Source organism: Electrophorus electricus, chromosome 3 (assembly GCF_013358815.1).
Source record: "Electrophorus electricus isolate fEleEle1 chromosome 3, fEleEle1.pri, whole genome shotgun sequence".
NCBI classification, from domain to species: Eukaryota; Metazoa; Chordata; class Actinopteri; order Gymnotiformes; family Gymnotidae; genus Electrophorus; species Electrophorus electricus.
In genome coordinates this window covers 11,120,304-11,147,766 of record NC_049537.1, presented here as the reverse complement: position 1 = coordinate 11,147,766, position 27,463 = coordinate 11,120,304, and the positions used below count along the sequence as shown (strand labels likewise).

The following is a 27,463-nucleotide window of genomic DNA, read 5'->3' as shown; positions in this document are numbered from 1 at the left end:
CAGTGCCCAATACCCGAGTGCCAGCAATGCCCACAGCCTCAGCCCTCTCCAGCTTTGTGCCCTGCAACCTGACACACATGCCAGTACCCCACACATCCACCAGCACCCCTTCATATATGCCAGCACCCTGTCACACATGCCATCCTTACACACACTCTCTCCTCACATAACCCACAATCAGCAGGAGGGCACCACTCACCAGCTGTCCTTGCACAGAACTGCTGAATGAAACATGCAACGCTGCAACTGTGACATTAAAAGCCATTTTGATCATGGAGTTCTCCAAGGTTCCGCTGCAGTTTGTGGTCACTACTGCATGTAAACTTTCTAAAAGTAATTCTAAAGTGAAGCGATTTAAAGCTTTATGGTTTGCATATTGCATCACTGGCAACCGTATGCAGCTTGCAGAATTCAAATGAGAGTTCACCGAAGCTGTTGCTTCCATTCAAGTTAGTTATATTCATAGTGTTCCTCTTCTTTCTCTGGCAAATGCTGAATGTAAAGCATGTCTCTCAGTGAAGCATGTAACATCAAATGTGGTTCTTTGCGTAAGTGTCTAGAAACTCAAATGAAACATTGCCTGCCAAAATCCCCAAAGGTTGCACAAACTGTCAGCAAGTGGTGAAAGTGCATCACTCTGAGGTCTTCCTATTGGAATTATATTGAATAGCATGGGACAGATTGAACTAAAGCCTCCTTTGAAGTGTTTGACAGTGACAGTGACTCACGGACAGGTCTTCTGTTGGCCTGCCAAGCTAACCATATGTGGCATCCTTCATTTTTTTCAAATTCAAAAGTCTAACATTCTGGTGTTTCACTTATTATGCCGTGGGCCTTGCAGCAGCGGGGAAGTTGCATATATAATGTTTGTTCTGAGAGGATCTGCCTGCTGATGCACTTCTTTGTGTTCACAAATGCCAGGCCTGTATTGCATATATGCTGTGAAGTCTGTGTAGAATGGATCTATCCGACAAACTCCTTCTTTCAACTCGAAGCTCCAGCTTGTCAGTGTCAATCAGTGCTTGTGCTGTGGACCTTAAGGTCTACCTGAGATGGTCATGCATTAGAATGGAGCTACTCTTCTGCTGTCAGTCCTTCTATGCATCTCCACTATCCTTCCTTCCTCTACTCTACTCTCCCTCTATCCTTCCTCCCTCTATCCTTCCCTCCTTCCTTTTTGCTCCCTTCAGTACCTCTCATCATCCTGGGAGAAGTTTATCATCTCCTCTGCTCTGAATTTGCAAACATATGTATGTGTACACATCACCAGACCTGTGTGTTCTGTCCCTCTGTGGGGCCCCAGAGACAGCATACCTTCACTCCATGACTTCTTCTGCTCCTCCCACAAACACCCACACATGCACATGCCTACCCTCACAGGTTATGCAGTGATAGGCTTCCTGCATGATATCACATTTATGTTATTAAAAGTGGCAGAGGCCTGCCTCCACAAATAAGGATAGAAAAAGAGGGGTATAGAGAAAGAGAGAGAGAGAGAGAGAGAGAGAGAGAGAGATAAGAGGGTTTTGATGAGATGAACAGAAATAAATATGTCAGACATCTTGCCATCTGTATTAGGGCCACTCCAAAGGGACTAATTATCCGTTGGAGAAAGTTGGAGGCGCCCTCTTAAAAATGACACACTCTTCCGGGGGAATTGGGTGGTGCAGAGTCTCCACTCATCATTGCTGCATGTTTAGGCGGTCAGACAGAGTCACCTTCTGAACGCCCATTCTTTTGCTGCAAAGCCTCTGTGTTGTGTATTTTTAAACCTGGCATATAGTAGCTCTGGTGTTCACTTAACTTCTGTGTTTGAAGTTTTACAGAGTATGCAGAAGGATGAGTTTTGTGGGGTGGAAGGTGAAGGATGGGGGTTGTTTTACAAAATGTTCCCTTTGGCTCATTTGTTTTGAGACGAAGTCATGCTGGAAAACAGCTTTCTCCTGCGTTGCAATGTTGCAGTGTGCAAAAAGGCACATAATGACAGCTTAATTAATGTTCAGCATATGGAAGCATTTCATGCTTGTACAAAGAATTTATGCCTTCACAGTAGTATGATCTCTGCTCCCCTCAGGTCATTCTGCCTGTTATCAGAGAGACAGGACATGTGGAGTCAACTAGGAGCTTCACAAAATGGCCATCTGTGTGATTTACACACTTCACATGTACTAAAAAAGAAACTTGCAGAATTATGCACAATGCACACCAATCCAAACCCCATTTGAAGTGTCTGAACCTATAGTGTGATGTTCAGGCTGATGTTTCAGAGTTTCAGAGTTTGGTTTTCATTGGTTTTTGTAACCTTATGAGACCTGTTCCACTGAAGGTTCTGTAGAGGTGCAGGACTCTGCCTAGAGGTTATGTAAAGTCCTTCTTCATGATCTGCTTGACATGGACTCAAGCAATGTAAGTCTTTAATCAATAAAAGTGAGTGCACTGAGTGCCTCCTGGGTCACACTGTCTGTGTTAAAGTGTACTCCATAGCTCAACATAGCTCATAGTACTTCATAGCCATAGACTTCAAGTTTAAATTTTTTTATTGTGCAAAAAATGTTAGGAAAACGTATACCCAGTGAAATATATTAAATATATGGAGTATGTAATAAATATTATATTATATTGCACAGAGACATGACTGGTTCCTCAGTGACAGTACAGTGATAATACAGTTTAGAAATTTTGCAATATGCCCAAATGTGACAGAGACTAGAGAAGAGATTGGCGAGTATGAAGTTATCAGTGGGAGTGGAAGCATGAATGGAAGACTGGGAGGATGAGTGAAGACTGACTTATTGTTTATTCAGGATCCTAATGGCTTGCAGGTAGAAACTTCTTCAACCTGCTTGCTGTGGATTGAATGCTGTGATACATAATGGGTGCCAGTACACGTGTTGCGTGACTGCAGTCATTGGTGATTTTGAGGACCTTCCTTAGACAATGTGTATGGTAGATGTCCTGTAAGACTTGGAGATTGTTGCCCGTGATAATTTAGCTGCTCTCAAGCCTCTCTGGAGGGTCTTAGGGTCGTAGAGTTAGCAACTATCAAACCACACAGTGATGCACCTTATCGGACGCTCTGAACCTTCGCATGAAGTAGAGTTGCTGACAAGGAGATTTCACCACTGTGTGTGAAGAGACCAGGTCAGATCTTCCCTGCTGATGTAAAAGGGGGTGTGAGCACTACAATTATCTCCTTAGTTTTGATGACACAGAGACAGAGGTTGATGTCGTTGCACCATTCTGATCGTACACTGACTTCATCTCTGTAGGCTGTTTCATCTCCATCTAAGATGAATCACAGGATGGTAATGTCATCTGCAAACTTGAAAATTATATTTGAGCTGTGCTTGGCAACACAATCATGTGTGTACAGGGCTACAGGAGGGGGCTGAGAATGCATCCCTGAGGAGCTCCTATGTTCAAAGACAGTGTGGAGGAGTCATCACCTGGGGTGTGCTTGGGGTGTGCTCATCAGAAAGTCCGTAAACCAGTTGTGCAGCTGAGTGTTCAGTCTTAGGTCCTTGAGCTTTGTGATGAATTTATATGGGATGATAGTGAAGAAAGCAGAATTGTAGTCAATGAACAGCATTCTCACATAGGTGTTCCTTATCTAGGTGTGTGTGGGCACTGTGCATTACTAGAGCAATGGAATCGTCTGAAGATTTGTAGGTGTAGTCTGCAAATGGGAAAGGATCCACGATAGTCAGAAAGGAGGAACAGATTTTGACAGGTTTTGACTAGTTATTTGAAGCACTTCATTATAGTAGATGTCAGAGCCACAGGCCAGTAGACATTTAGATATGTGACCGCAAGATTCTCAGGGACTGGAATTATGGTGGTCTTCTTAAACCATGTAGGAATCATAGACAGTCTAAGAGAGATATTAAAGGTGTCTGTGAAGACCTCCATCATCTGAAATGCTTTGAGGACATAGCAATGGACGCCATTAGGACCAGGTCCCTTGTGTGAGAGGGAGCACAAGACACACAGATGGTTAGTGCTGAGCTGTCACAATCCAGTGGTATTTTCACTGCAGGGAAGGAGTTGTTTGCCTCAAATTGAATATAGGATTTTCTCTCATCTGGTAGTGAGCCAGATAGGCCCATATCACAGATTGTCCCACCTTTGTAGGATAGAATGAACACAATTCCACAAGTGCTTGAGATCAGACCCTTGGTAGTTCGACTCTTTTCCCTGTAGCCTCTCTTTTCCATCTTAATGACCCTTTGAAGATTGTACATGGCCTTCCAGTGTGCTACCAGGGCCCCAAAGTTGTAGGCTGAAGTTCGAGTTTAACCCTGATATCAGCATTTGATGCGGATTTACCTGTATCACCGGTTTGTTTTTGTCTGTATGCAGACAGAAATGGTGGTCTAATCATCTTTACTGAAGGCATGGTGGGGTAGGGGTTTGTACCTGTATTTGAGTGCAGTATAGTGTAACTGTACAGTGCAGGGGTGAGGGTTGTAGCAGTCTTTAAGTACAGTGTAGCCATAAAAGTGTAACTGTACAGTGCAGGGGACGGGTTTGTAGCTGTCTTTGAGTGCAGTGCAACCGTAACAGTGTAACTGTAACATTGCAGGGGAAGGGTTAGTAAATGTCTTTTATGCGCTGTGTAACAGTGATCCAGTGTCTGCTCAGCCCAAATAGGAAAAATAATATGCTGGGTATATTTGTGCAGAATCTTTGTCAGATTTGCCCTGTTGAAATCCTCAACAAAATAAATAGTGTCTGCATGTCAGCTTTCTAGACCATTAATAGTCTCATATTGAAAGTTAAGTGCACAACCCTTGTCTGCTTGAGATGTAAGTCACTGTTAGAAAAGCAGAACTGAATTTGAAGGTTAAGAAGAGAGGTGGTACTTTAATTGTAATAAATTCAACATCAAGATAACTTGTCTTGGGTATTCCTTTGGTTTTGTGGGCAGTGAAATTAGCTGTTGCTGGGGGGATAAAATGAAATGTGGAATTTAAAGACACTGCCAGTGAAATGATTTAGTTCATGTTTTTGTAGTTTGAAGGAACATTGCTTACATTGCAATTATGGTCATCTTAAAGGTATTTTGTAAGCTTCATTGATGGCAGACTAGTCTTACATTAATAACCTACATTACATTAAGTATGCATTCGCAAGTAATTTCATAGTATAATAATAATGGGAACAATAATAACAAGGAAAAAAGTAATAATAGCCTTTGTATGTCTTGTTCCCATGTGTCATTCTATCTATGAATACAGCCAATTGGGATTAACAGAGGTTGATGTTCAGAGAGGCAGCAACACATTTTCAAACCTACCACTTAATTAGAAATATTAAGTGATGAAAACAGTAGTTTGTAACCATAGAATAACTTTGTCTTTCCACCTTTTCATTGTTCAAAAAACTGTAATACAAGACACACTGTGTCCACACTGACTAATTAAATTGAGGAGCTGACTAACACACAGATGCTATCTTACAGATCATGGATGTGGAGAGGAGAAAAGTGTTCTAGAAGATAGAAGACATAAGGTGGGACAGGAGTGGTCTAGAGTAGGGTGGGCCTCGTCCCGCATTAGCCATAAAAAGTCACAGTTCAAAGCTTTATAGTTTTTTTTGCCAAGCAAAGAGTTTTCAGCTTTTTCGAAATGCACTTGAAGTGCAAAAGACCACCTGCTGTGGCTACGCTACTGTGGGATGTTGAAATTACTGGAAAAAAAAAGTGTTCTAAAATGAATCCTGTTGATTAGAGATGATTGAAGGAACCCCATGATGGGAGCAGCACTGCACAACAACTGAGGAGTGCTAGCTTCACCCACCCCAGGCCTGACTATGGACTCTAATAAATAAAGAAAGAATTTCAATTTTTAAATTAATATGAAGGTGCTTTTTTTGAGTGATTTAAAAAAATCAAGAGTCGAGAGACCGTGCAGTGAAGAATATATTGTGGTCTTTTAATTCACTAAGAATAAAAAGAAAGATGCTCTCTCTGCCCACTGGTAAAGAAAAAGAAAACATGAGATATGGTGACAGGTTTTGGTACAGAGCCATGCTGAGGTAGAACTCTTCTGTTATTCTACAAGAATTTCTCTTCTTAAGGTTCTTCCTGATGCCAAAACTGTCCCAGAGCAGATCAACTTTAAGAACTCTACAACGCTTTTAACTGAAGGTTTAAGTGCCTGCTTACTCTCTGTATTTCTTAATAAGCAAAAATTAAAATTCTTCTTATTAAAGCGATAGCATGTTTAATTCTTTGTGTGTTGTATTTTGCAACTTTAGCATCATCTTTTGGGTTTAACAGTGTTTGACAGTGTTCAGCTTCTTGCATTGGGATAATGTTCTATAAAACAAAATGGTACTAAAGGCATTTGTAATTGTAGATGTTTATTTAAAAAGCATTTATGAAGCTTACGACATTCACGTGACAGCCCTTACTTCTCCAGTCATTCCACACCTTTCTTGCCTCTGCCTACAGCCAGGCAGAGAAGCAATAAGGTTGTGGTTTATTTTTATGTGAGTGCAATAAACGCCCCAGTTGTAATATTTATTGACACTTTAGAAACTAAAGGCACTATACAATTGGCAATACTCTGTGGGCTTGAAATAATTGCACCATTTTCTAATAAACTAAGAATCTATTTGAATGTATAAATGGAGTGAAGAGGCATCTGCAAGTTAACCCTAAATCACTCTATTTCATTTCAGTTTATGGAAGCTTATGATTGAATTTTGATTCTGTTAAGAGAGGACTTAGATGCTTTAAAGATTAAAAATAGCACAGTCTTCCTTTAAGAATGCCTGCTTGCAAAACACATGCCCTTATGGACTCAGCACTTTGTATTGTTCCAGCTTGCACACAAACAGCTATCATGAGGCCATGCTCTTATTAAAAGAACAACAGATCTGATTCATTGAATCTCAAGCTTTCACTTCTTGAATTATTTAGACACTGCAATTTTTTTTTTCATGCATGTAGCAAGAGTCAGTAGAAACTGCAGAGCTTGTCTTACACATATGCAGAGAAACCTCACAAGTCCCTGCCAAGCAAGGAGGCCTGGAGCTCTGTGCATGAAACTCATCTTTGCACTAATTTGATAAGATATGCTGGCAGAGAGCTTGAAAGGATGACTGCGATGTTGAGATTGTTTTTCCCCATACTAGCAGAATACAGACTTGGCCTGGCAGAGAGATGAGCCTCTGATTGCTTTTGTGTGTTTGAGTCTCCCTGGACCCCTCACAAAGACAAAGGAGGAATTACTGGCCAACAGGCCCTGATAGTATATCAAGATTACTGTGTTTGCCAGCCAAGAACAGGCCACCAACACAGGGAGGGATTGTGTCACGGGCTGACGCATATGAAGAGCATCTGACTCAGAGGCTGATATTTGAGAGCATACAGTAAATGATTGATGGAATGGCTAAGAACAGGGAGCCAAGTGATCCTGTGTTTCTCAGATTTCTGAACCCAGAGCTGCTTCTTCTAGTGTGGTTTGGACATGCATGAATGTGTTTCACCTATGCTTGCAATTCAACTGATCAGATTATGTGTTTTTTCTGTAAGGAATCTAACTCTCAATGTGTGTGTGTGTGTGTGTGTGTGTGTGTGTGTGTGTGTGTGTGTGTGTGTGTGTGTGTGTGTGTGTGCCTGTCTGTCTGTGTGTGTGTGTTTGTGTGTGCACATGTGTGCATGTTTGTGTTCATGTTTGTGTTCATGTGTATGTGTGTGTGTGTGTGTGTAGGATGCGGGAGAGAGAGCTGCGGTGCGTGGGCAGGAGAGTGCTACTGCTCGCCGTCTGTCTGCTGTCTTTGTGGGGGCAACTGAGCATGGCCTCTTCACACCGCAGCCACATTGGTGAGTCTTTTTCACACACACACACACACACACACACACACACACACACACACACACACACACACACACACAGACACACACACACACACACACCCACACACACACACACATACTCACACACAATTACACACTTTTGATAATTCTTATTAAGTGAATACTACTGCTAATTAGTTTCAGCCTTGGCGGCAAGGGCTTCTGAGCTGCAGTTGAAGGGCAGCTTGCTCAGTCGCCAAAAAGGGACCAGGTGCTTGTGTACTTTCAATACCTGTTTCCTTCTGCAAGCTCATTTAACCTCCACTTAACCTCAGTTGGCCCAGGGGTCCAGCAACAACATGGCACACCTGTCCAGTCAGACCCTTCCTCAATACAACCCACCTCAGGGCAAATAAAGTAAACAGACCTCCACAGAAAGAACAAGGGTCTGGCTGTCCCAACTTAGTAAGTCTGATATAGAGAGACCACAGTGGTCACAAAACTGCTGACCTCAGTTAACAAATATCTAGCTCCATAGCATTTTGAAAGACTGCTCTCCCTGTCCACATTAACAAGGCTTCACAAAAAGGTCAAGCCAAATGATGCTGAAGAACCCACCCCAATATAACAGATGAAACCCCATTTGCCTCGCCAACTCATTGCCCATAGAAGCTATAAATATACTCTTGCCCTGGCCGTCTAGGCTTGAAATAGCTGCATGGTTTTCTAATGAAGTATCAGTCAGTTTCTGTTCAGAAATGGCAAAAAAAGAGCATTAGTAAGGTCACCCTAAATTACTTTCTTTCATTTCAACTTAAAAAGCTCGTGTTTGTATTCTGAATCTATTAATATTCCTTAAAGATTAAAAATGGCACACTCTTTCTTTAAGAATGCCTGGCTGCGAAAAGGCCCTTCATGTACTCAGCACTTTGTATTTTTCCATCTTCCATCTTGCGCACAAACAGCTTTCACGAGGTCATGCTGCTATTAAAACAACAACAGATCTGATTCAGTGGATCAAGGAACTCATAAGCTTTTATTGCTTGAATTATTAAGACACAATGATTTCGATGTTTCTCAATTTTGCAGAAAGGTCAGACAAACATAATTATCAAGTGATACTGAAGAATTGTCATTCTAACAATAGAAAGAACAGTTAAATATTTGATATTTTTGGTTCCTTTCTTGGACAAAACATGAAAAATTATTTTGAAAAAAAAAAGATTTGTAGGCAGATGAGACATTTATTTGATGATTAATTCATAACTGTATATTTAATCAACAGTTTATGTCCTCATGCACTGGAAGTTGTAAATTGGACATTTAGAGGTTTAGAACACAGCAGGGTTCTGTAGGGGTCCTGTGTGTTCCAGTAAGATTGCAGCATTGGGCTCATTGAGCCGAGTTACAGAGGTCACAGCTGGCGGCATAGAAGTGCCAAACTCATCAGCAGGATCACGCTGCTAGAGAGAGAGAGAGAGAGAGAGAGAGAGAGAGAGAGAGAGAGAGAGAGAGAGAGAGAGAGAGAGAGAGAGAGAGAGAGAGAGAGAGAGAGAGAGAGAGATGAGAGCCAGGCACAGGGTCAGACAACATGGCAGGGCATGAGCCTGAAGTTGGAAAATAATGTTGGAAGAATGCAACAAAGACCAGGCAACAGCATGACAGCATGCACAGAATCCTGCACTGCTTGGCTCCATGCATTTTAGCAGAGCCGTCTCTTGCTTCGCATGCCAGGAGGCCTACAAAGACCCATTGGGGACAATGGAAAGAGGCAGCACCAATTAATCTCCCCTTCCCGAGCCAAAGGGCAGCTCTAAATAAAATTGCCCAGCATTTTAGGAGTAGCGACAAAGATAGCAACAAGTTAGGAGGGCCCATCTTTCTCCCAGCAGAGGTGTATAGCAATAGAGTGGGTGATTGATTATGGCAAGGACCCCCAATCGCTCAGGCCTCGGCGGGCAGGGAGAACTGCTTTCCAGGCTGCCCAAGCTCCACTGCTCTGAGCTAACACTGGGCTAATCACATATTTAGTCCCAGTAGCTCTCCGAGGTCAGGCCAAGGTGTGCCCAATAAACAAACCTCTTTAGCCCCACTGGTGAAGCGAGCCGGGGGCCTGGTGCAGCTCAAGCACCCCCCACCCCCCCGTCCATGCGCTAACCTTAAGAGAGCACACAGATCAACCTAATGACACCACCGAGTCGGCAGCCATGCCAAGACTCATTAGGCAGTCATGAGAGAAGGAGGGAGAGATGAGGGAAAGGAAGCTGAAGGAATGGGAGTGGGGTTTGGGTGTGTAGACGTGCAGTATGGAGAAAGTGGCCCAGGGAAAGAGAAAGAATAGACAAGCCTACTGTTTGTCATCAAAATAAAATGTCTTAATAAAATAAAATAAATGGAGGGGAGAAAAACATAAATAAATAATAAAGGGAGGAAAAAAAATATTTCAACTCCAGCTCTACATGTTTTTGCATGGTTTATGGGCCTCAACATACACTCAATTTTAGCTTTATTAGAAACACTCATGTTGCATTTGCACTGAAAATGTAGGTTGTAATATAAATGTGCTTATCTTAGGGGACCATTGACATTGACTTGGCAATGAGATGGCAGTGGGTGTTGTGCTGGTCTAAATGGTTAGGCACAGTAGTGTTGCTAGAGTTTTTATATGTGTCAGTGTCACCTTTGATTTGAGAGTGGTCTGATGGTCTGACACAAAAACATATTCAGCCAGCAGTGGTCTTGTGGTCATGGGTGGTGAATATATGGCTCACTTATTGAATTTACAATGTAATCATTGAGTTACCACTGCAACAGGCTACAGTTTTCAAGTTTCAGGTAGAACCTCTTTCCCTGAACCAGGAGCTATGTGGTCTCATGCAGAACTTTGTAAAGAATCCCGTCATTGAAATGGGCTTTTATAACATGGTTCTTTATATGTGACTGCAAAAGTGGGAACTTAGTGTCTTAGAGTGAAAGCTGAAAGTTAGACCACATTAAAACTGCAGGTGTCTGACATTGTTGACTTACTCCTTTGGTGTGCCAAGGATTAGTTTGAACCAGCAGCCCCATGGCTATGTTGTATTTATGCAGCAGCAGTGCCACAGCCCCTGCTATAGCTCTTAGAGTTCTCTAAATGTCAATGTTATAACGGCACTGGTGGAACAGTTCTTCAAACCACAGAGCCCAAAGCGCAATTCGATAGGTTAAAAGTCTATTTTGTTGTGCTTGGTGCCAACACCCAGGCGTCCACTCCTATCATGAATGCTTATGAAACCCTTTAATGAAACATAAGAAATATGGACATTTTAATATAAGATGATCTAGTTGTATAGATATTATCAAAATCCTGTCTGCTTTTCTTGCTAGAAGGATGCATTTGCAAGTTATTACTGCACAGCAATCAAGCATTTTCTGATTTGTTAGTCAGGCACTGGAGGGAAAACTGCTGGATTGCTAGGTGAAATAAAAGAGCCGTGAAAAAGGCAGGAAGAGCTGATTATCAGATGCAACCTGACAGCTGCTGTCTTTTTGGATGACACAATGCTTGAGTGGATGCCCTTTTGGGACAAAGTTACTGGTGTAATTCATAGTGTGTGCTTCAGGAAACATGGTTTGTTTGTAATAGTCATGACTGGTAGTTTAGGATTATGTAGATTATTGTTATACAAAGTAATTTTTTTGATTCATGCCAATAAGCATTTATAGTGCCTTAATTACATGCATTTAATATATAGCTCCAATTATTGTGCATTCAGTGCATTAACTAGAAGAAGGACAATGGCTTGTTTTAGATTATTGGACTGTACTTCCATGTCCATGGCAGTGCAACTAGTCATGCCATAGCTCATTCATGGTTACAACACTGCAGGCCTGGCAATGATTTTGTGTTGTGAACAGTGGGTTTCCACGTCTAGAGGGGAATAGATGATGCTTCAGTGTGCAAAAGGTTTTGTTTATAGGAATTTCCAGCTAGGCAGAGATACCAATTGGTAGTGTGAGTGAGTGAGTAAGTGAGAGAGAGAGAGAGAGAGAGTCTTCAGCATTCTGACCATGGATAGCAGTTTTTGGTATCTGAAGGGGCCAGGTCATTCTCTCCTCTAAGGTATGGAGAGTCACATGCTGTGGTCCCCACAATAAATGAGGCCCGAACTACTGTATGACATTTAGAGACCAGGTGAATGACAAAATGGAGGACAGATATGGCCAAAGAGAGCTGGAGAAGGGAAAAGCTGTACAACATTTTATGACTTGTGGTTGAATGCACTGGGTCTCACTTTTTGTCGTTGTTGTTGTTGTTGTTACCACTTGCTGCCATTAGATTAGTGATGATCTTTAAAATGTCCTCTTCTCTTCTTGCTCTGAAATCACTTATGTCTCCTTACTGCCACAGCAACATCTTCTCCATGATAAGTTGCATAAATAGCACTAAGATTGATCATGAATTGGGGAAGATGCTTCCATTGTGTTCTGTGTCTTTACGTTTTATGTCACTGGCATGTGAGATATATTTGGAATGACTAATATTTGGAAAAGGTGTTATTTGCCACGAATGACATTTGCCTGGAGTGTTACTTGAACCGACTGATACTGGAGGAAGTGATATGTGTCCCTGGGGCGTGGTATACGGTACATTAGACTTTGAACGTCTACTGTATGGAAGAAAAATGTTATCTGTAATAAGGGAACCCTTAGATGGTATAACACTGGCAAAGTTAAAAGCGCACGTGCTAATGGGGATTTCATACACAATATTAAGGATATCAGCACAAATGTGACTGATAATATAAGTGGCCCGCAGAGCAACAACTGTAGACAACTGTAATTACCAGTTCTTTACTTCGAAAAGCTGCCTTACTCTTTTTGCTTTTAGTTTCTGCGAGAGCTAGCGCCATTTCAGCGCTGCCCTTATCGGGCAAATTCGTCAGGACTTCTGTGCACAGTAAACACTGATCGCATCAACAGATATTACTTATTACTAGCCTCTCATTATTACCGATTGAGATGCACGGCCCGATGCCCTGCGATGCAAATTAATGTGGCCGTTTTTTTTTGGACGAGAATAACGGGATCACAACATTTTGTTTACTGATGGAAACAATTAGCTCAGAATCGCCGATAGCGATACAGTAGCAGCCGCTGAAAACGAGTACCCGCACGAGCTACGTCCTGACAGCACTTCTAGTGACTCCTGCTTTTAAAAGGGCAGAGACAGGACGCGCAGGAATTTTCCCTCACTTTGTAACAGGCTCGCTGGGATTACCCTGGCTAATTGGTTGTCTGTCGGTGGATGTGTTCGCTGCTTTTTATGTGTAGTTTGAAGTTTACTTTTGACTGTTTGCTGTGACACCAGTCATTAGGCTAAACCCAGTGTTTGCCTTATAATTCTTAATCAGAGAGAGTAAATAAAGCAAATAATTTTAATATCTAAAATTAAAAAAATAAAAGTCATTGTAAGCATTGTTTAATTTTTTTTTTTGTTATATTCTGTATTAATAAGGGTAGGAGTAGCCAATATTGCCCTGGTTGATTAATCATTTTGTTTCATGCATTTATATGTAGTGGCTGAAATCTAAGGTCAAATAAACAAACAAACAAATGAAATGCACTAACCTTAGTAAAAGGCAGTGACGTTTCCAGTCGCTTTTTCCCAGTTAATTGAAACATGATGATGATGAGGATCTTTTCTTGTGGTTGGTTCTAAGGGCCAGTAGTGCAGATTTGGATTGTCCCCACCAAACTGAGGTAGGTTATGCCAGGAATTGAATCACTGTTTTCACCACACCCCTCTGTTATTACTAGAACAGATTGATTGTGCAAAATTGTAAAATAAAGATATTTGCTTTAATAACTGTCCCTTTGACACCACCCATTCAATAAGCACAAGTAATAATGTAGTATAAATCCTGAAAGACATTTATGAGTGTGTATCCCTGGAAGAGAAGCAAAAGGAACTGAGTGTAAGAGCATTTCAAAGACTTTAAGATATGCCTCTCTCCTCCTCTTTTTTTCTTTCTGTCCTGTCTTTAATGTCTTTAACGCTCACATGAGGCAGTTTGAGCTAAGTGAAACAGAATGTTCTAGAACTCGAGTGAAATAGAAGGCCCTAAAATGAGGTCTATCAATCCTGCTGTAGTCACTGCATTACATTCTGTGACTATGTGCTCGCTTGTGTATCACTTTGGGAATAAAATGCTTGACACAGTGTCCTGAGCATGCCATAAAAGAGAGGCAAGCAAGGCTGTATTGTCTCGGCTGAGTATACAGCTGCACGAATGGGGTGTGGAATTTAACAGTATTGGACTTGCTTGTCCCCTGCCCACATGCCCCAAAATAGATTGCCGGTTACTGCCCAGTAACCAACTGACCAATTTAGAGGGACCATCTTTGTCAGGCAGAAAGATACACCTGTCTGTTGGCCCAGAATGACCAGTGGCCCAAGCAGAAAATCGATGTGGGTTAAATTATGAATAAAGAAATGGCCTATACTGAAAGCAATATTCCCAAATACTGTGAAGAGACAAGACTAGAAGTGAGTCTGCAGTAGGTTAATGATTCTTGATCAGGTCTTACTTAATGTAATTTAGATGATTAAGAATTCACATTTATAATATTTCACCTTTGTCTGGGGGTCTTTTACTTGATGTGTAGTGTAATTTTGATAATTAAGAATGAATCCATGCAATATTTTACCTTAATCCTCAATAGCTCTGGTAAAGGGTGAGTCTTTGTGTCATATAGGGTTTTACTATACCACATATCAGCTCCTGTGATGTTGGGGACTACTTTCTGGGACACTGATTATAGGAACACTTTGCCCATATGTGCTAATTTTGCTGTTAACAAAGTGATGCTGAAACACAGCAGACATATAAATGAGATCATGTGCACTGGACCCCATTATGCCTTTCAGTGTTGTTCATGTGCAAGCAGATCCCAACATGTACAAGCACCACTACCTCCACTATTTCTCCCCAGTTCACATGATGTGATTTCCTCCCCACCTGCGTCCCGAGCTGAGATGTAGCTAGCTGCTGGGTGAGGATGAAGACAGCATGGGAAATGGATGGGTGTTGTTTGTAACCACAGCTGCATGTGTGATGACATCTCAGCTGTCAGTCACTTTTGGGAGTCTTGGAGCAGTGTGTGTATGTGCCTAGGTTTGTGTTTGTGTGAGAGAGAGGGAGATGTAAATTTAGAGCAAACATGACTGGCATCTTGACTTGTAGTGTGTGTCTGTGCACTGAACAGGAGATGCTCTAATGCTATAGGTGTAAACAGCTTTGTTTCTTCAGCCTTACATCTCTGCTCTGCTACAAATATTTTATCAAACCAGATGCTTTATTACGGCTTAATTAAATAAAGCTATTAAATTAGTCCTGACATAGCATATAGTCGTGTTATAATGATACATGTTGAATAAATGCATCAACACATTTACAACTCAGTATGTAATTCCAAAATATTGCCTATTGGTAGTGTGGAAGTGGGGAGTCATCATCCTTTTCAGCCTTTCTTCAGGTCGAATGGCAATTTCTTAGCTGATGCCTGGAGCGATAGTCTTCATCTTCACTTCCCTTCACCATGTACCATACGTGGTGATACAATCCTAGCTGAGCGGTGATCAAATGGTGGCATGCTCTCCATTAGTTTCAGGGTGCTGCTCTTTTTACCTGGAACTGAAATGTAATAACATTCAGAGGTCATTGACTGAGATGGGCATGCGATTCCTCAAGGGAGCGTCATTGATCAGAAGTAGCCGCTAAAAGCGTGGTGTAGAGATAGATGGTGCTGGAGAGAAGTTTATTTGTGCCTTGGGCCCATTGTGCCTGGGAATCTGTCAGCCTCAGCAATCTCTATGGCCCCCACCTTGACCAAGCATCTAATCTCTGGGGTCGTACACAGAAGGGTGGGAGAGGCCAGCAAGAAACGAAAGATGGCTTTGGTTTTTCATGTAATGATTTTTCTCATTCACTGGCATATATGGTGTAGGTATTTAAAAACTGACAGTGGTCTCATCAGGTACATTATGAATTGCTTGGAAATACATAGTGTTTTGTGCATACATGTTTCTGCAGACATAACCTGAGATGATTTTCTCAGGCTTTCACCTTTACATAATATTGATGGCTTCAGAGCAGATGGCTTTATATTTCATAAACTCATATGGGCCTCCCATTACTGATGACCTGTATCCAAGTTCTTGGCTTTTTTTAAGACCAGCTTGCACTTACAGCAAGTCCAAAGGATGATTAATAATATTTGAGCTCTTTGGCAAGGGTGAGTGTCCCTTTAACTAAAGCCATGTTCAAAGCAATGAAGCAATGGTTTGCTGTAGCAGTTACTGGGACTGTCCAGCCGTCTGTGCATTTGGCCTGTGGTCCTTTTCATCTCGGTCTCCGCTAATTCCCATTTAACACCCAGCCTGTCGCGCTGGGCCTCCAGTGTGTCAGAGCGGCACGAAGCTGACAGAGGGCGAGATTTCCCGCCGTTGAGGTCCTGCCTTCAAACGCGCACCTACATAATTTATTAATGCTCGCGGCATTTGTATGCCTCTCCACTGCTGTTTATGAAAGTGCGGGCAGTTTGAGCTTCTGCCTGGATATGCATCCGCTTTTGGAGTGTTTGCCCCATGTTGTGTTCGGCCTACCACCCCAACGGGCACCGTGGCACCAATACCCATTTGGGAAGCATCATGGCTCAGCCCCCAGCCCCCAGCCCCTATGCCTCTTTGTCCTCTCCCATCAGGAAAGCAGCCCCACCAGCCTCTCCCCCACAAAAAAAAACCCATGGCATATTCATACCTAATGCCCAGTAAAGAGCATTTGATATGACATCTATTCATTTGGATTTTTCCAAGCTGGGCTCAGTGGCTGTTCCTTCCTCCTCCCACCTCTGATCCCAGGACTAGAGCTGCGAGGAGCCCCGGCTGCTTGATCTTGCCATTCCGTGTGCCACAGATGGTTCATAAGTGACTCACTGTAAATTGCAACACCGATGCCGTGGTAATTGGGCTGCCACTGCCCAACCCCTCACTAGAGAAAAGAAAGAGAAACAGGAAGAAGGGGAGACGAGAGGAAGCTGCGTTTCTTTCTGCCTGCTGCTGGCCTGCTAAGTAATAAGTGTTAGGACAGATGGAGGGAAAGTGAGTCTGATCACTGAATTACTGGGAGAAAGAGCAAGCTCACTGCTGCCACGGTGACAATGGCAGGGCTGAGATAATGCGCTGCAGTCGTATGCTGCCAGATGTTTAATTGAGCCTGAGAGCACTTCCTACACTGGCCCTGCACCACAGACTCTGTCCTTTGCGCAAACACAAACGGTCAAATGGCATAATGGGATTTCACTGGAATTCATAACTTGTCTGCAGTTTGTTGCGTACAATCTGGCATAGTAATGCTCATGTGGTAGATGAGCATCTGTGGCTTATAACAAATCAGTCTGAGATAATCGTCTGGGGTTCGACCGGTAAATGGTATGCACCATACACATCGTCTTGCATGCAAGAATGAACTGCACATGATGCATCACCTCATATCTGAATGTCATTATTAGAACTACCAAACACTGCTATAAGAGTCAAGAAATAAAAAATATATAAGCATTATAAGAAGCCCTTATCCATTGTTTTGGCAATTCCTCCATTAACTTCACTATCGTTCATTTTATCCATTGGAGAAACCTAACCTGTGCGGGGCATGTGCCTTTGTCCAAGCCTGCACAGCATCTATGAATACTTCATGATGTTATTTTACTCGCTGACGACTGAATCGATATCAGCCTTCTTCCTATATTGAGCGTGACATATTGACGAGGGGAATAGACAGTGCCTGTTTCTCTACTGCATCTGAGAGCTGGCTCACCTAGTACACATTAGGCTCTGAACATCATGCTACAGAAACAGGTACACTCACGCACACGCACACACACACACACACACACACACACACACACACACACACACACACACATACATACATACATTCACACACTTGCTCGCTCCACTGAACAGCTGAGGCTGATGCTGTCTGCCAGTCTCTGCTTAGGCAGTTAGAGGACTGAAACTTCCCCAGGCGCCCTCTCTGGGTGCATTCCTTGCATGAGCTTCCTGCCGGATGAAGGAGTGCAGTGGGGATTTGGGCTTCAGCTGCTTTAGCCGCTCACTGAGCTCCACTGACTAACTGCAACCTTCCTCACCAACTCAAGCCTTTTTATTTAGTTATTTATTTAATTGTTAATTTATTGCAGATGCATTCATCTGCCACACATATACTCACTGCAGCTCCTGTAGTTCTCAGGGCAGACATTTTATATGCAATGATATGTGAACTTTTTCGTGGCCAGAAAACATTTTTAGGTGATGATAATGAAAAGGTAGCAGTGTGCCATTTTGAGATTTTCTTTATTTTAGTATATGCTATATTACTTATAGTTTGGTGTCCAAAAACCATGGTCATCATGCTTGCTGTTTAGACAAAAGCAGCTCAAGGCACCAAAAGCTTACCCTTGGTAAGCAGACAGACAGTGCAAAAATAGCAACTTCACATGGGAAGGGAAGGAGTAACGTGCAATCTTGCATCATGTAGACAGTTATAATACATTCTCCACTTTATTTTTCAATAGCCTTTACCCTTGTGCATAAAGTCACACAGCTCTGTGTTAGATGTTTTACCTATCAAATCACATTAAAGGAAAACTGTGTGAAGACACAGAAAAGCTAACTGCTCTTGACAAGTGTCAGTAACATTTTCACATCCTCTAAAAGATCGGCATCTTTGTGATGGCACAGTGGATATTTAGGGTGGTTATTCAAATCTCCAGTTTACCCCTAAGCCTTGTTTTCTTGGCAAATGACTCCACTGTCTATATATGTTTACTGCACAGGAATCTTTAATGGAAGGCTTGTGAGGTTATATCTCCATGCACGCTCAGTGTTTTCAGCTCGGTATTAAACAAATGCCTTGTGTTTGGTGTTTGGGTTTAGTTCAGTGAGATTGCTTTGAATATTTTAATTTGCTCTGCATATATGAATGCAGTCAGGTAGAATGTGGCCTATATTGTTTTTTGAGGTCTGTTGAAGCCTGAAGAGTTCAATGCAGAACAGAAACATTGCAGAAACATACTTAACGCAGTAGTTGGGAGCAACGAGAGCCAATTGACGCTCAGGATCCTGTCATCCTCTGTCTAAGGAGATCTCGCCGCCTATTGCATAAACATATTTGCATAAACCTTTATACAGTTTTCAGGTGGTGGATTTTAAAAGAGGCTATATGGCTGCAGACTATACCTGCAGGTGGGCTGCCACAGATCCAGTGCTAGGACCGTTTCGCCTCAGCATCCGCTATGCAATTCTAGTTTAGCATGGAAACGCTGTCTTACCAGAAAGATAGCAGATGCTACCCTGCAAACAGACTGCACAGACAATTAATTGATGGTTTAAAATTAAGACATTATACAAAAAAAAAAACAAAACAAAAAAAACCCAAACAAACATGAGGCCCTACGCAGTCTGTCCTAACACAGATATTAGAAAGCACAAGACCAATGTGCCTGAAAATCAAGGGCAACATTACCCATCCACACTGACTTCACACCAACTCACTGCCCCACCCCTGCACACAAGTTGTCAAAACCTGCAACAACTTTCTTCCCTCCTAATAACCTCCAGTAATGATGGAACACTTATCAATCAAGAATCAATGGATGCGATTATAGAGCCGAGAGTGCCGTGTGAGATGAGGTCTGAGGCTAATGCCAGGGTGCATTAATGTTAGCACCTAGCTCATGGCCTCTTCCCCAGCTGATGCACATGCTACCTGACTCCTTGCTTGACGACCAGCCCGAGTGCCTTAAGTGAAATCCATTGATCGCAGGCCTAGTGCGTCATGGAAATTTTGAGCAGATGTCAGGGGAAAGACACCCTCTTTGTGAAGGTCATGAAGCTGTGCGTGTGCGTGTGTGTGTGTGTGTGTGTCAATGAGCTATGGGTTTCTGCCATTCCCTAGAGTGAACCAGTCATTAGTGATGCGCCTTTCAAATACCGTTCACGCCGCCTCCATGGACACTGAGGTGCTTCCATACTTTTCTGCCATCTCATATCACACACACATGCTCACACACCAGGCTATGTGTGTGTTGTAACCGCCGTAAAAGGGCCATTATTTAATCAGTAGTTCTTACTGTTTTTCCATCCCTGGTAAGTTTGTCCCTGCAGTTTAATAAATGAACTTGTCCAGAGGAATGGTCTCCTCCTCAGCAGGCCGAGGACAGCCCCGATCCGCTCTGCTCCGGTACCACTGAGCCAAGCCACACCAGCGCAAGCAGCCTTTCTAAAGAGGCTTTAAGAACCTTGACCTTCATTCCTCTCAAACATGAGCTGACAGGAAAAAAACAAAGCCAGCTCACCTTAACAATTTAATTAACTATAAAATAGTTTTATTATATTTCATACCCTTTTACTTATTGTAAGAGTTCTCACTGATCCTCCCCCAACAAGAGAAACACAACTGCTGACTGCCACCACCCTGCCCCTCTAACTTTAGTCATCCTCAGACCCACTCTGAATATTCGGTCTGTCTTTCAAACTTTGGAAATGAAGTTTCACCCTGTGTGTGCTTGTGGCTGGGAAATAATCATGGAAAAGAGCTCGGGCTTGCACTCGCACACACCCACATCAGTAAAGCTCTGTTTTCTTTCTGCGGCGAGCTATTGGCCCGCTGCATGTCGGGTTCTTTTGTGCGTATTTGAATGGCTCCTTATTGATTGGAGGCAAAATGTTTTTAATGTTGTTGATGAGATTTTCAGATTGGCCTACTAATGGGAAGATGGAGGCCCCTTTTTCAATCAATTTTCAACTCAAGTCCCAAATTGAAAATCTTTACCGATGTAATTAAGGCTTATTTGAAAGGAACACAAAAACTTGGAAAAAAAATTGTTTTTCTTTTCTTTTTGTTTTTTACTTTTTAATCTAGCCTACCAAATAATGTGTGAATGTATAAATAATGTCCTTCATATGCTTGCAAATGCGCCTCTACATATCTTTGGAAAAGCCAAATACTAAACCCTAATAAACGCTAAAAAAATTTCAATAATGGACAGTGAGTCTCTAGAATATGAAATATATATTTTACACATACCTAATTAAGGCACTTAACCCCTTGCACATGTTCACAGGTAAACCTGAATGTGGTCTGTGATATAAAATGTCCAAATCCCAGCATTTGCCTTCACGTTAACTGCAATGCCCTTGCGACAACGTTTGCTTCTGGTGTGGGCATTAAGGCGTGGCCATCATGGTGAACGTGCACGTGCCCAGGTTTAAACACCTGCTTGCTTTTAATGGGCTCCATGTCCTTGTTGTGTTTCAACAGTGCATGTCAAGGCAGGAACCTGCGAGGTCATAGCTGCACACCGCTGCTGTAACAAGAACAAAATTGAGGAGCGCTCCCAAACTGTCAAGTGCTCGTGCTTCCCTGGGCAGGTGGCAGGCACAACCAGGGCTGCCCCCTCCTGCGTGGACGGTAGGAGTGCTTTCCTTGCTCTGCCTTTGCTGTGACGTGGGATACCATTATTTAACAAGAAACTGGGATAAATGTCCCAGGCTACATTTTGCTGCTTTTTTTTACTACTGAAAACAAACAAACAAAATAAAAACCTTTTGTAGACAGCTGCCCTCACTTAACTGCAAATTATTGTCAGACTAACTGGATAAAATATGTACTCAGTCTAACTGGGAGTAATATGTAATCAGAGTAACTGGGAGCAATGTGTACTAAGACTAACTGGGAGTAATGTACGAACTCTACTATGGAGAGACCAGAGTGTTCTCATTACGTGAATCCATGGAACCTTTCCACAGTATGACAAAGGTCCTGTATTCAAACTATAGACTCGCATAAATGCTTCGATCAAGCCACTGGCTAGGATTAAAGCACCTGCTTTGAATGCCACATAATCTAGACAAGGTGAGGATTACATTTTCTGGTGACATGGCCCTGGACACTTTATGCCCGTCACAGGGAGCCACCCACTTCTATCCCCGTCTCATCTGGTGGGCCTGTCACTCCGGAGTTGACAGCCATTTCGACAGGACACCATCATCCTGCTACACAGCGGAGCGCAGGCCAGCCTGCTTGTCTAATAACATGTCAGCAGGCTCTCTCTCTGGACGGGTCAATCGATCCCCATCTTCTTTTCTGCTCTGTAATATGTCTGACAGACTCGAGCTCCCCTTTGCCCACCTGCCTGCTGCGGCACACTGAGGGCACGTTTCCCAAGGTGCTCTATCACATGTTTGAAGCCAGAAAACGGGTGGAGTGCTGTGACATTTGTTATGATGTAAGTTTATGTCATGTTTATGTGTCCATATCTACTCAGGATGCATGGATTCCCATTTTCATGGAGAAAGCTATTTTTGAATTTGAGGAGCATAGTACCAGGACCTCAACCTGCCAGAGGTTTTTGACTCTTTGGGAGTTGTTACGGCCTTTGCACTGTTTTGGCTTTTTGGCCTTGGCTCTCTAAAGCTCGGGTGCTGGTGATCACTCCCTGTCCATGGTTCACTTCATCTTGACATGGACCTTGGCCTTATTCTGGAGACCAATAGTATAGCAGTGATGGATTCCAACCGTCGGCTGTGGAACAAGCACACTCCCACTCTTCCTTGCTCTGAAGCAGAGAGAAAGACATAGAAAGAGAATGAGAGGGACGAAGATGGAGCGACTGAGAGAGGGAGGAAGGGAAGGAGGGAATGGGTTTGAGTGTTATTTCTTTTGGCCATGAATGTGGGTGAAATTTTATAGGCTTTTCTCTCCCACTCAATTTTTATTGCCTCTTCCTTGAAAATATTGGCTATGGGGTAACTGGTGATGTTTTTGTCCTCTCTTACTTGTGCCCAAATTGCACATTGGGCTTTTGTGTGTTTTCCTGTGTGTGTGAGAGAGAGGGTTGGGGATTATTCAGCTCTCGCTCTTTTTGTGCACGTTTATATAATCCTTAGGAAACTGTGAGCCACATACAACTTGCTAATGAAAGAATGAAACAAGAAAGTATGCATATAATAGGTCTGTGTGAGTTAGTGTATCTCTCTCCAACTCCTTTTCTCTGTCTGTCTGTCTCTCTGCCACCCCAGCATCTATAGTAGCACAGAAGTGGTGGTGCCAGATGCAGCCTTGTATGGAGGGAGAGGAATGTAAGGTACTACCGGATCTCAAAGGCTGGAGCTGCAGCACTGGGAACAAAGTCAAGACGACCAGGGTGAGAGAGAGCTTTGCAAAGCCATACATACCCGCTATTCCCTCTATGAATCACGGCACCAGCAGTGCATTAGACAAGTGCTACTTCACACTCTGGTGCACCAACAACTTGCACATATGCTGCCATAACCTTACAATATCAATAACAACAATATAGTAGTCTTTGTGGCACCAAAAAACCCTCTTATTTTTCCAGATGTGTGGATTCAAACCTTAGCAGTTACATTACAAGATTTCATTGCATGATGTACTGATCTTGTAGTAGCTGCTTATAAACCCTGACACAAAAAAAGAAGGTTAACACAGTATCTAGCTAGTCACAGCAGAAATGGAAATGCATGTGCAAATTAAAATCGCTGTTATCTGGCACTGATACATGCAGTTCAACAATTGTGTGTCTTCCTTCAGAGATCTTAATATTTTGCACAAGCTGTTCACTGGTGACCTTAATGGGCAGCAGCTCTGCTGTCCTCTTCTGCTGTTTCAGAAGGGCAGAAATTGAGATCAGATGCATCCATTCAGTATTCAACTATATTACAGCTGGTCTGAGTTCATCGCTTTTATTTGTGATTCTGATTTTCTGAATAGAAAAAAGGAAGAGAAAGCTATTTACTTAGTGTTTAATTGGTATTCCTAAGGTATAGTCAGTTTGTAACATAGGTCACCATATCAACCACACTGAAAAATGTTTTCTAAAAATCTCTTTATATAAATTCTTTTCAAAGCCACTTTTTTTGTAGCTTGTAGGTACACCTTGTAAGTGTACAGTCTGAAGCTTATCTGCCATTCACCAGTGTGTTAGCCATCCTCTAACCCTTCATCACTGGACCACTGGACCACTGCTGGGCTGACCGACCACCCCTAACAACGCTGCAGTGACAATGACATGTGTAAGATCCCCAGACCCGCTGCTCTGCCTGATAACTACCATGTCAGTGTTAATGCTGTCCAGAACGGTCTGCCACCCATGTAATATCCCATCAGCCATGGTTCTGTGGTCAGAAACTGACTGGTGATGAATAAGGTTGAAGGTGGCTGATGAACGGTGAATGAAACCAGAGGGACTACACTCTATAATTATACACTTTTTGAATCCACCTAAAAGTGTCTGCAATAAAGGTGTTCCTTCGATTGTACAGAAAAGCACCAGTCAATAGCAATTTCCTTTCAAATCACCTCATCAAGCATCCTCATCAAGATGTTGGTGTGTACAGTGTATCTGCATTCCATTACAGATTTGGTTATTATTCAAGTTCACTGAACAGACAAAGTTATGTTAATACAATGTTAAATATAATTTTTGATTTCAGTGTGATGAAGTGACAAAAAAGAATGTTTTACTGGTTTTAAGGAAGCCATTTTTCCCTACTTAAATATTCCCAGCTGAGGTAGTGTAGGATGAATGGTAGAAATACCATTTCTAAATAACTAGCAAAACCTGGCACATAATGACCGACACGCAACTAACTCTTGAAATTCATGTAAAAAAAAAAAAAAAAAAACATTCTTGTAGAAGAAAATAGAAATCAAGGTACACTTACACATAAAAAAGTTCTCAGAATTTCAAGAGCAGTCTTATTTTAATGCAATATCTGAAATAAATGGCGTAAATGTTTCTGTAGAAAAACAAAACAGCTGAGAAAAAACAGGCTCCTTTAGTGGATCTAAGGGTTTTATTCAGATGACTATCTTTCAGACGACTCTCTCCACAGTAGCCCAGTGTGGCTTTAGATCGCTGACTGAGCTCCGTGGTTTGTGCTTGTTAAGCTGAAGGCATGCTTGTATTTTGCACTTCCTTCACACAGATTTTCTCCACTAAAGGAAAGGGAGACAGACAATAGCGCTTCCAAGACATAAGTGCCATAGTATTTCATAAAGTGAATAGTGGGCAACATGTGTGCTTCCGTAGGTTAATGTGGGTTATCGCGTTTTGTCTGCCAGCATTTGTGTTTGCAAGAGCTGCCTATGCATACACCCGTGTGCATGCATGTGTGTTTGTACCTAATGCTGACACACTTGGCTCGTAGCCATCCATCAGGCTGAGGAGTTTGACTCACAAAACGCCCGCGCTTGAGACGGCTCCTCCATTATTCATAGGCCAGAGGGGCCTGCGTGAGGCAGCCCTTTTTTACTTTTGCTCCCTTAATAATTCATGCCAGTGCACTTCACGTCAACAGCGGGCATAGCTCTGAGGTGCTGGGAGCTCCTCTTAAACCTGGGTGCTTTTGATCTTTGAGCTCTCCAGGCCACCGTCTGCGCATCCCTTCAAAATACGGCAGTAGTGCGGAATCCCAGATGAGTCACCATGGTGACATGATTGAAGCACCTGGCTGTTTGGCAGCACCTTTGTTTATGCCTGCTTGGACTTAAGGGGTGTGACAACGATTGTGATTACATAAACTGTTGCTGATTTTAAATATGGGTTGCTTCAAAATGTATGTTGGAATGGTGAAGTGATTGACCTTGGCTTATCATGATTTTTGTTTTTTATAGAAATCCGGAAAAGATTTTAGTACCCTAAAATTACTCGCAAAATACATATCTATATTTGCTATAGATTTTTCCCTTTCAAAAAGGTTAACCTGAGGTTCACACTGCAAGATGAGAATTTTACTAGAAAAGTTAATAATATTGTTAGTCCTCTACTGTAAATGTACAGTACTGTTTATCTTTTACTGATTTTAGTCTGTGAATCAATAAAATTAACACAGTGAAAAAGCAGGCTGAGATCTGTTGTGGTGAGTAAAATGTAACTTACCACCTAACATAGGTAAATTAACCACCTAACCTAAGAAACTTACGACCTTTACATAATATGTCTGCATAGGTGGTCCAGCAGTAATTTCAGGCAGTAGCAAACACTCTGTATACTTGGCCAACCCAGTTCCTAGTAACGTGGCCAGAATGCAGCAGATGTTTACACCGGTGAACGCTCTGAGGTGTAGAGGGTGGAGGTGGGGGGAGGAAGGAAGTGACCCTGGACACCTCCCACCTCATCAGTGTGCCCTGCAGCTCCCTGCTGGTGCTGACCCAAAGGTGTCGATTACACTGGGATTCCCTGAGTAGCCAAGAAGGCCGGCCTCATCCGCTGCCATGGAGACATGGCCTCGTCTCGGGCTGCTGCGCCCTCTCTCGCGTCCCGGAGCTCGGAGCAAGAGTGGACCCGCATGTTAAAGTCTGGCAGGCCCAGTGGGGCTCACAGTTCACGCCCTGGCATGCTATTTCAGCCGCACGCAGCCACCGAGCTGCCAGGTCTGCTATAGTTGATGAGGCTGATGGGAGCTGTCGCGGTGTGGGTGTGAGCTAGAGTTAACCCCAGAGATAACACCTCCTGCCATGGAGAGAAGCTTTAATGGGTGCACTTTCAGCTTGAAATAATGAGGACAGTTCAGGAAAGGAGATGAAGTTGTGAGAGATGTGACTTTTGGGACTATTTTAAAGTGCTGTAATATTTACACTGTGTGGCAATGGTAACTGCTCACGGTCAATAATCTGACTTTTTAGTATGAGTGCTTTAAGCATATGCAGCTGTTTTTGTATATGCAATAACATATGCACTTCTTTTTTTCAGGTCACACGATAGTCTGGGATCAGAATATTTGGGACTCCTCATCTATTTCTTTGATAATGTAGATGGAAATGCAGGAACTAAGACTTGAAGACTACCTGGGGAAATCATGCATCTGAACTTCAGTGGAATATTGAATACATTCTTATAAATGGAAACTTTCAAAAAGGACTCCTCTGCTGTTCATTGTCAAACTTCCAGCCTTCCATCCATGTTTTATAGCTATTGGACAAGAACATATATCATGTAAAGTACATATTCAACAAGATATTGACATATTGACAACACAGATATGGATTAATCCCGAGATACAGTGACACACTGCAGAACTATGGATTATTTTTTTTTGTTGTTGTTGAAAAGTTCATGACTGCTTGAAGTATATGTGTTCCGAGGCACTTGTGTTCAGTTCTCTATCCTTTGAAGCCAATGTTTTTTTCTTCTTTTTTGGGAAGAGTTTTGATCTTTGTGAAGTGTTTAATTTTAAGGACAATACCAGAGCACCTGTATTTTAAAATGAACTAGTGCCATCAAAAGAAAAGTATTAAGATGAACTGTGGTGATAGTGGTTCGAACTTGGCAGTTTCACCGGACCAGTGAAATTGAAAATAGCTTGGTAACAACCAATTTGCTGTTTGTTAAAAAAAAAAAAAAAAAAAAAAAAAAAAAAAAACCAAAAAAAACCTTGGTGACCACTATTGAGTAAAAGTGTATTATCTCAAATAAAAGCATCTCTATGGGAAATCTCCACCCACAGTTTGGAAGAATTTAAAAGGTGACACTGAGCACCCACACAGCATGTATTATATCTGTAGAATCTTCAGTTACAGTATGCCCTCC

The 27,463-nt window shown here is 42.4% G+C and overlaps 1 protein-coding gene across 1 annotated transcript in view; it reads left to right on the top strand.

The window, feature by feature from the left end:
* si:dkey-238f9.1 (chemokine-like protein TAFA-2) overlaps positions 1-27,254 on the top strand; it is a 54,620-nt gene extending 27,366 nt beyond the window's left edge. The window contains exons 2-5 of the mRNA XM_027019207.2: positions 7,719-7,831; positions 21,172-21,321; positions 22,932-23,056; positions 26,627-27,254. Coding sequence (XP_026875008.1) covers positions 7,720-7,831; positions 21,172-21,321; positions 22,932-23,056; positions 26,627-26,638 — 399 coding nt within the window. The 5' untranslated portion in view covers position 7,719 and the 3' untranslated portion in view covers positions 26,639-27,254. The remainder of the gene's footprint in view (positions 1-7,718; positions 7,832-21,171; positions 21,322-22,931; positions 23,057-26,626) is intronic.
* The last annotated feature ends 209 nt before the right edge of the window (positions 27,255-27,463 follow it).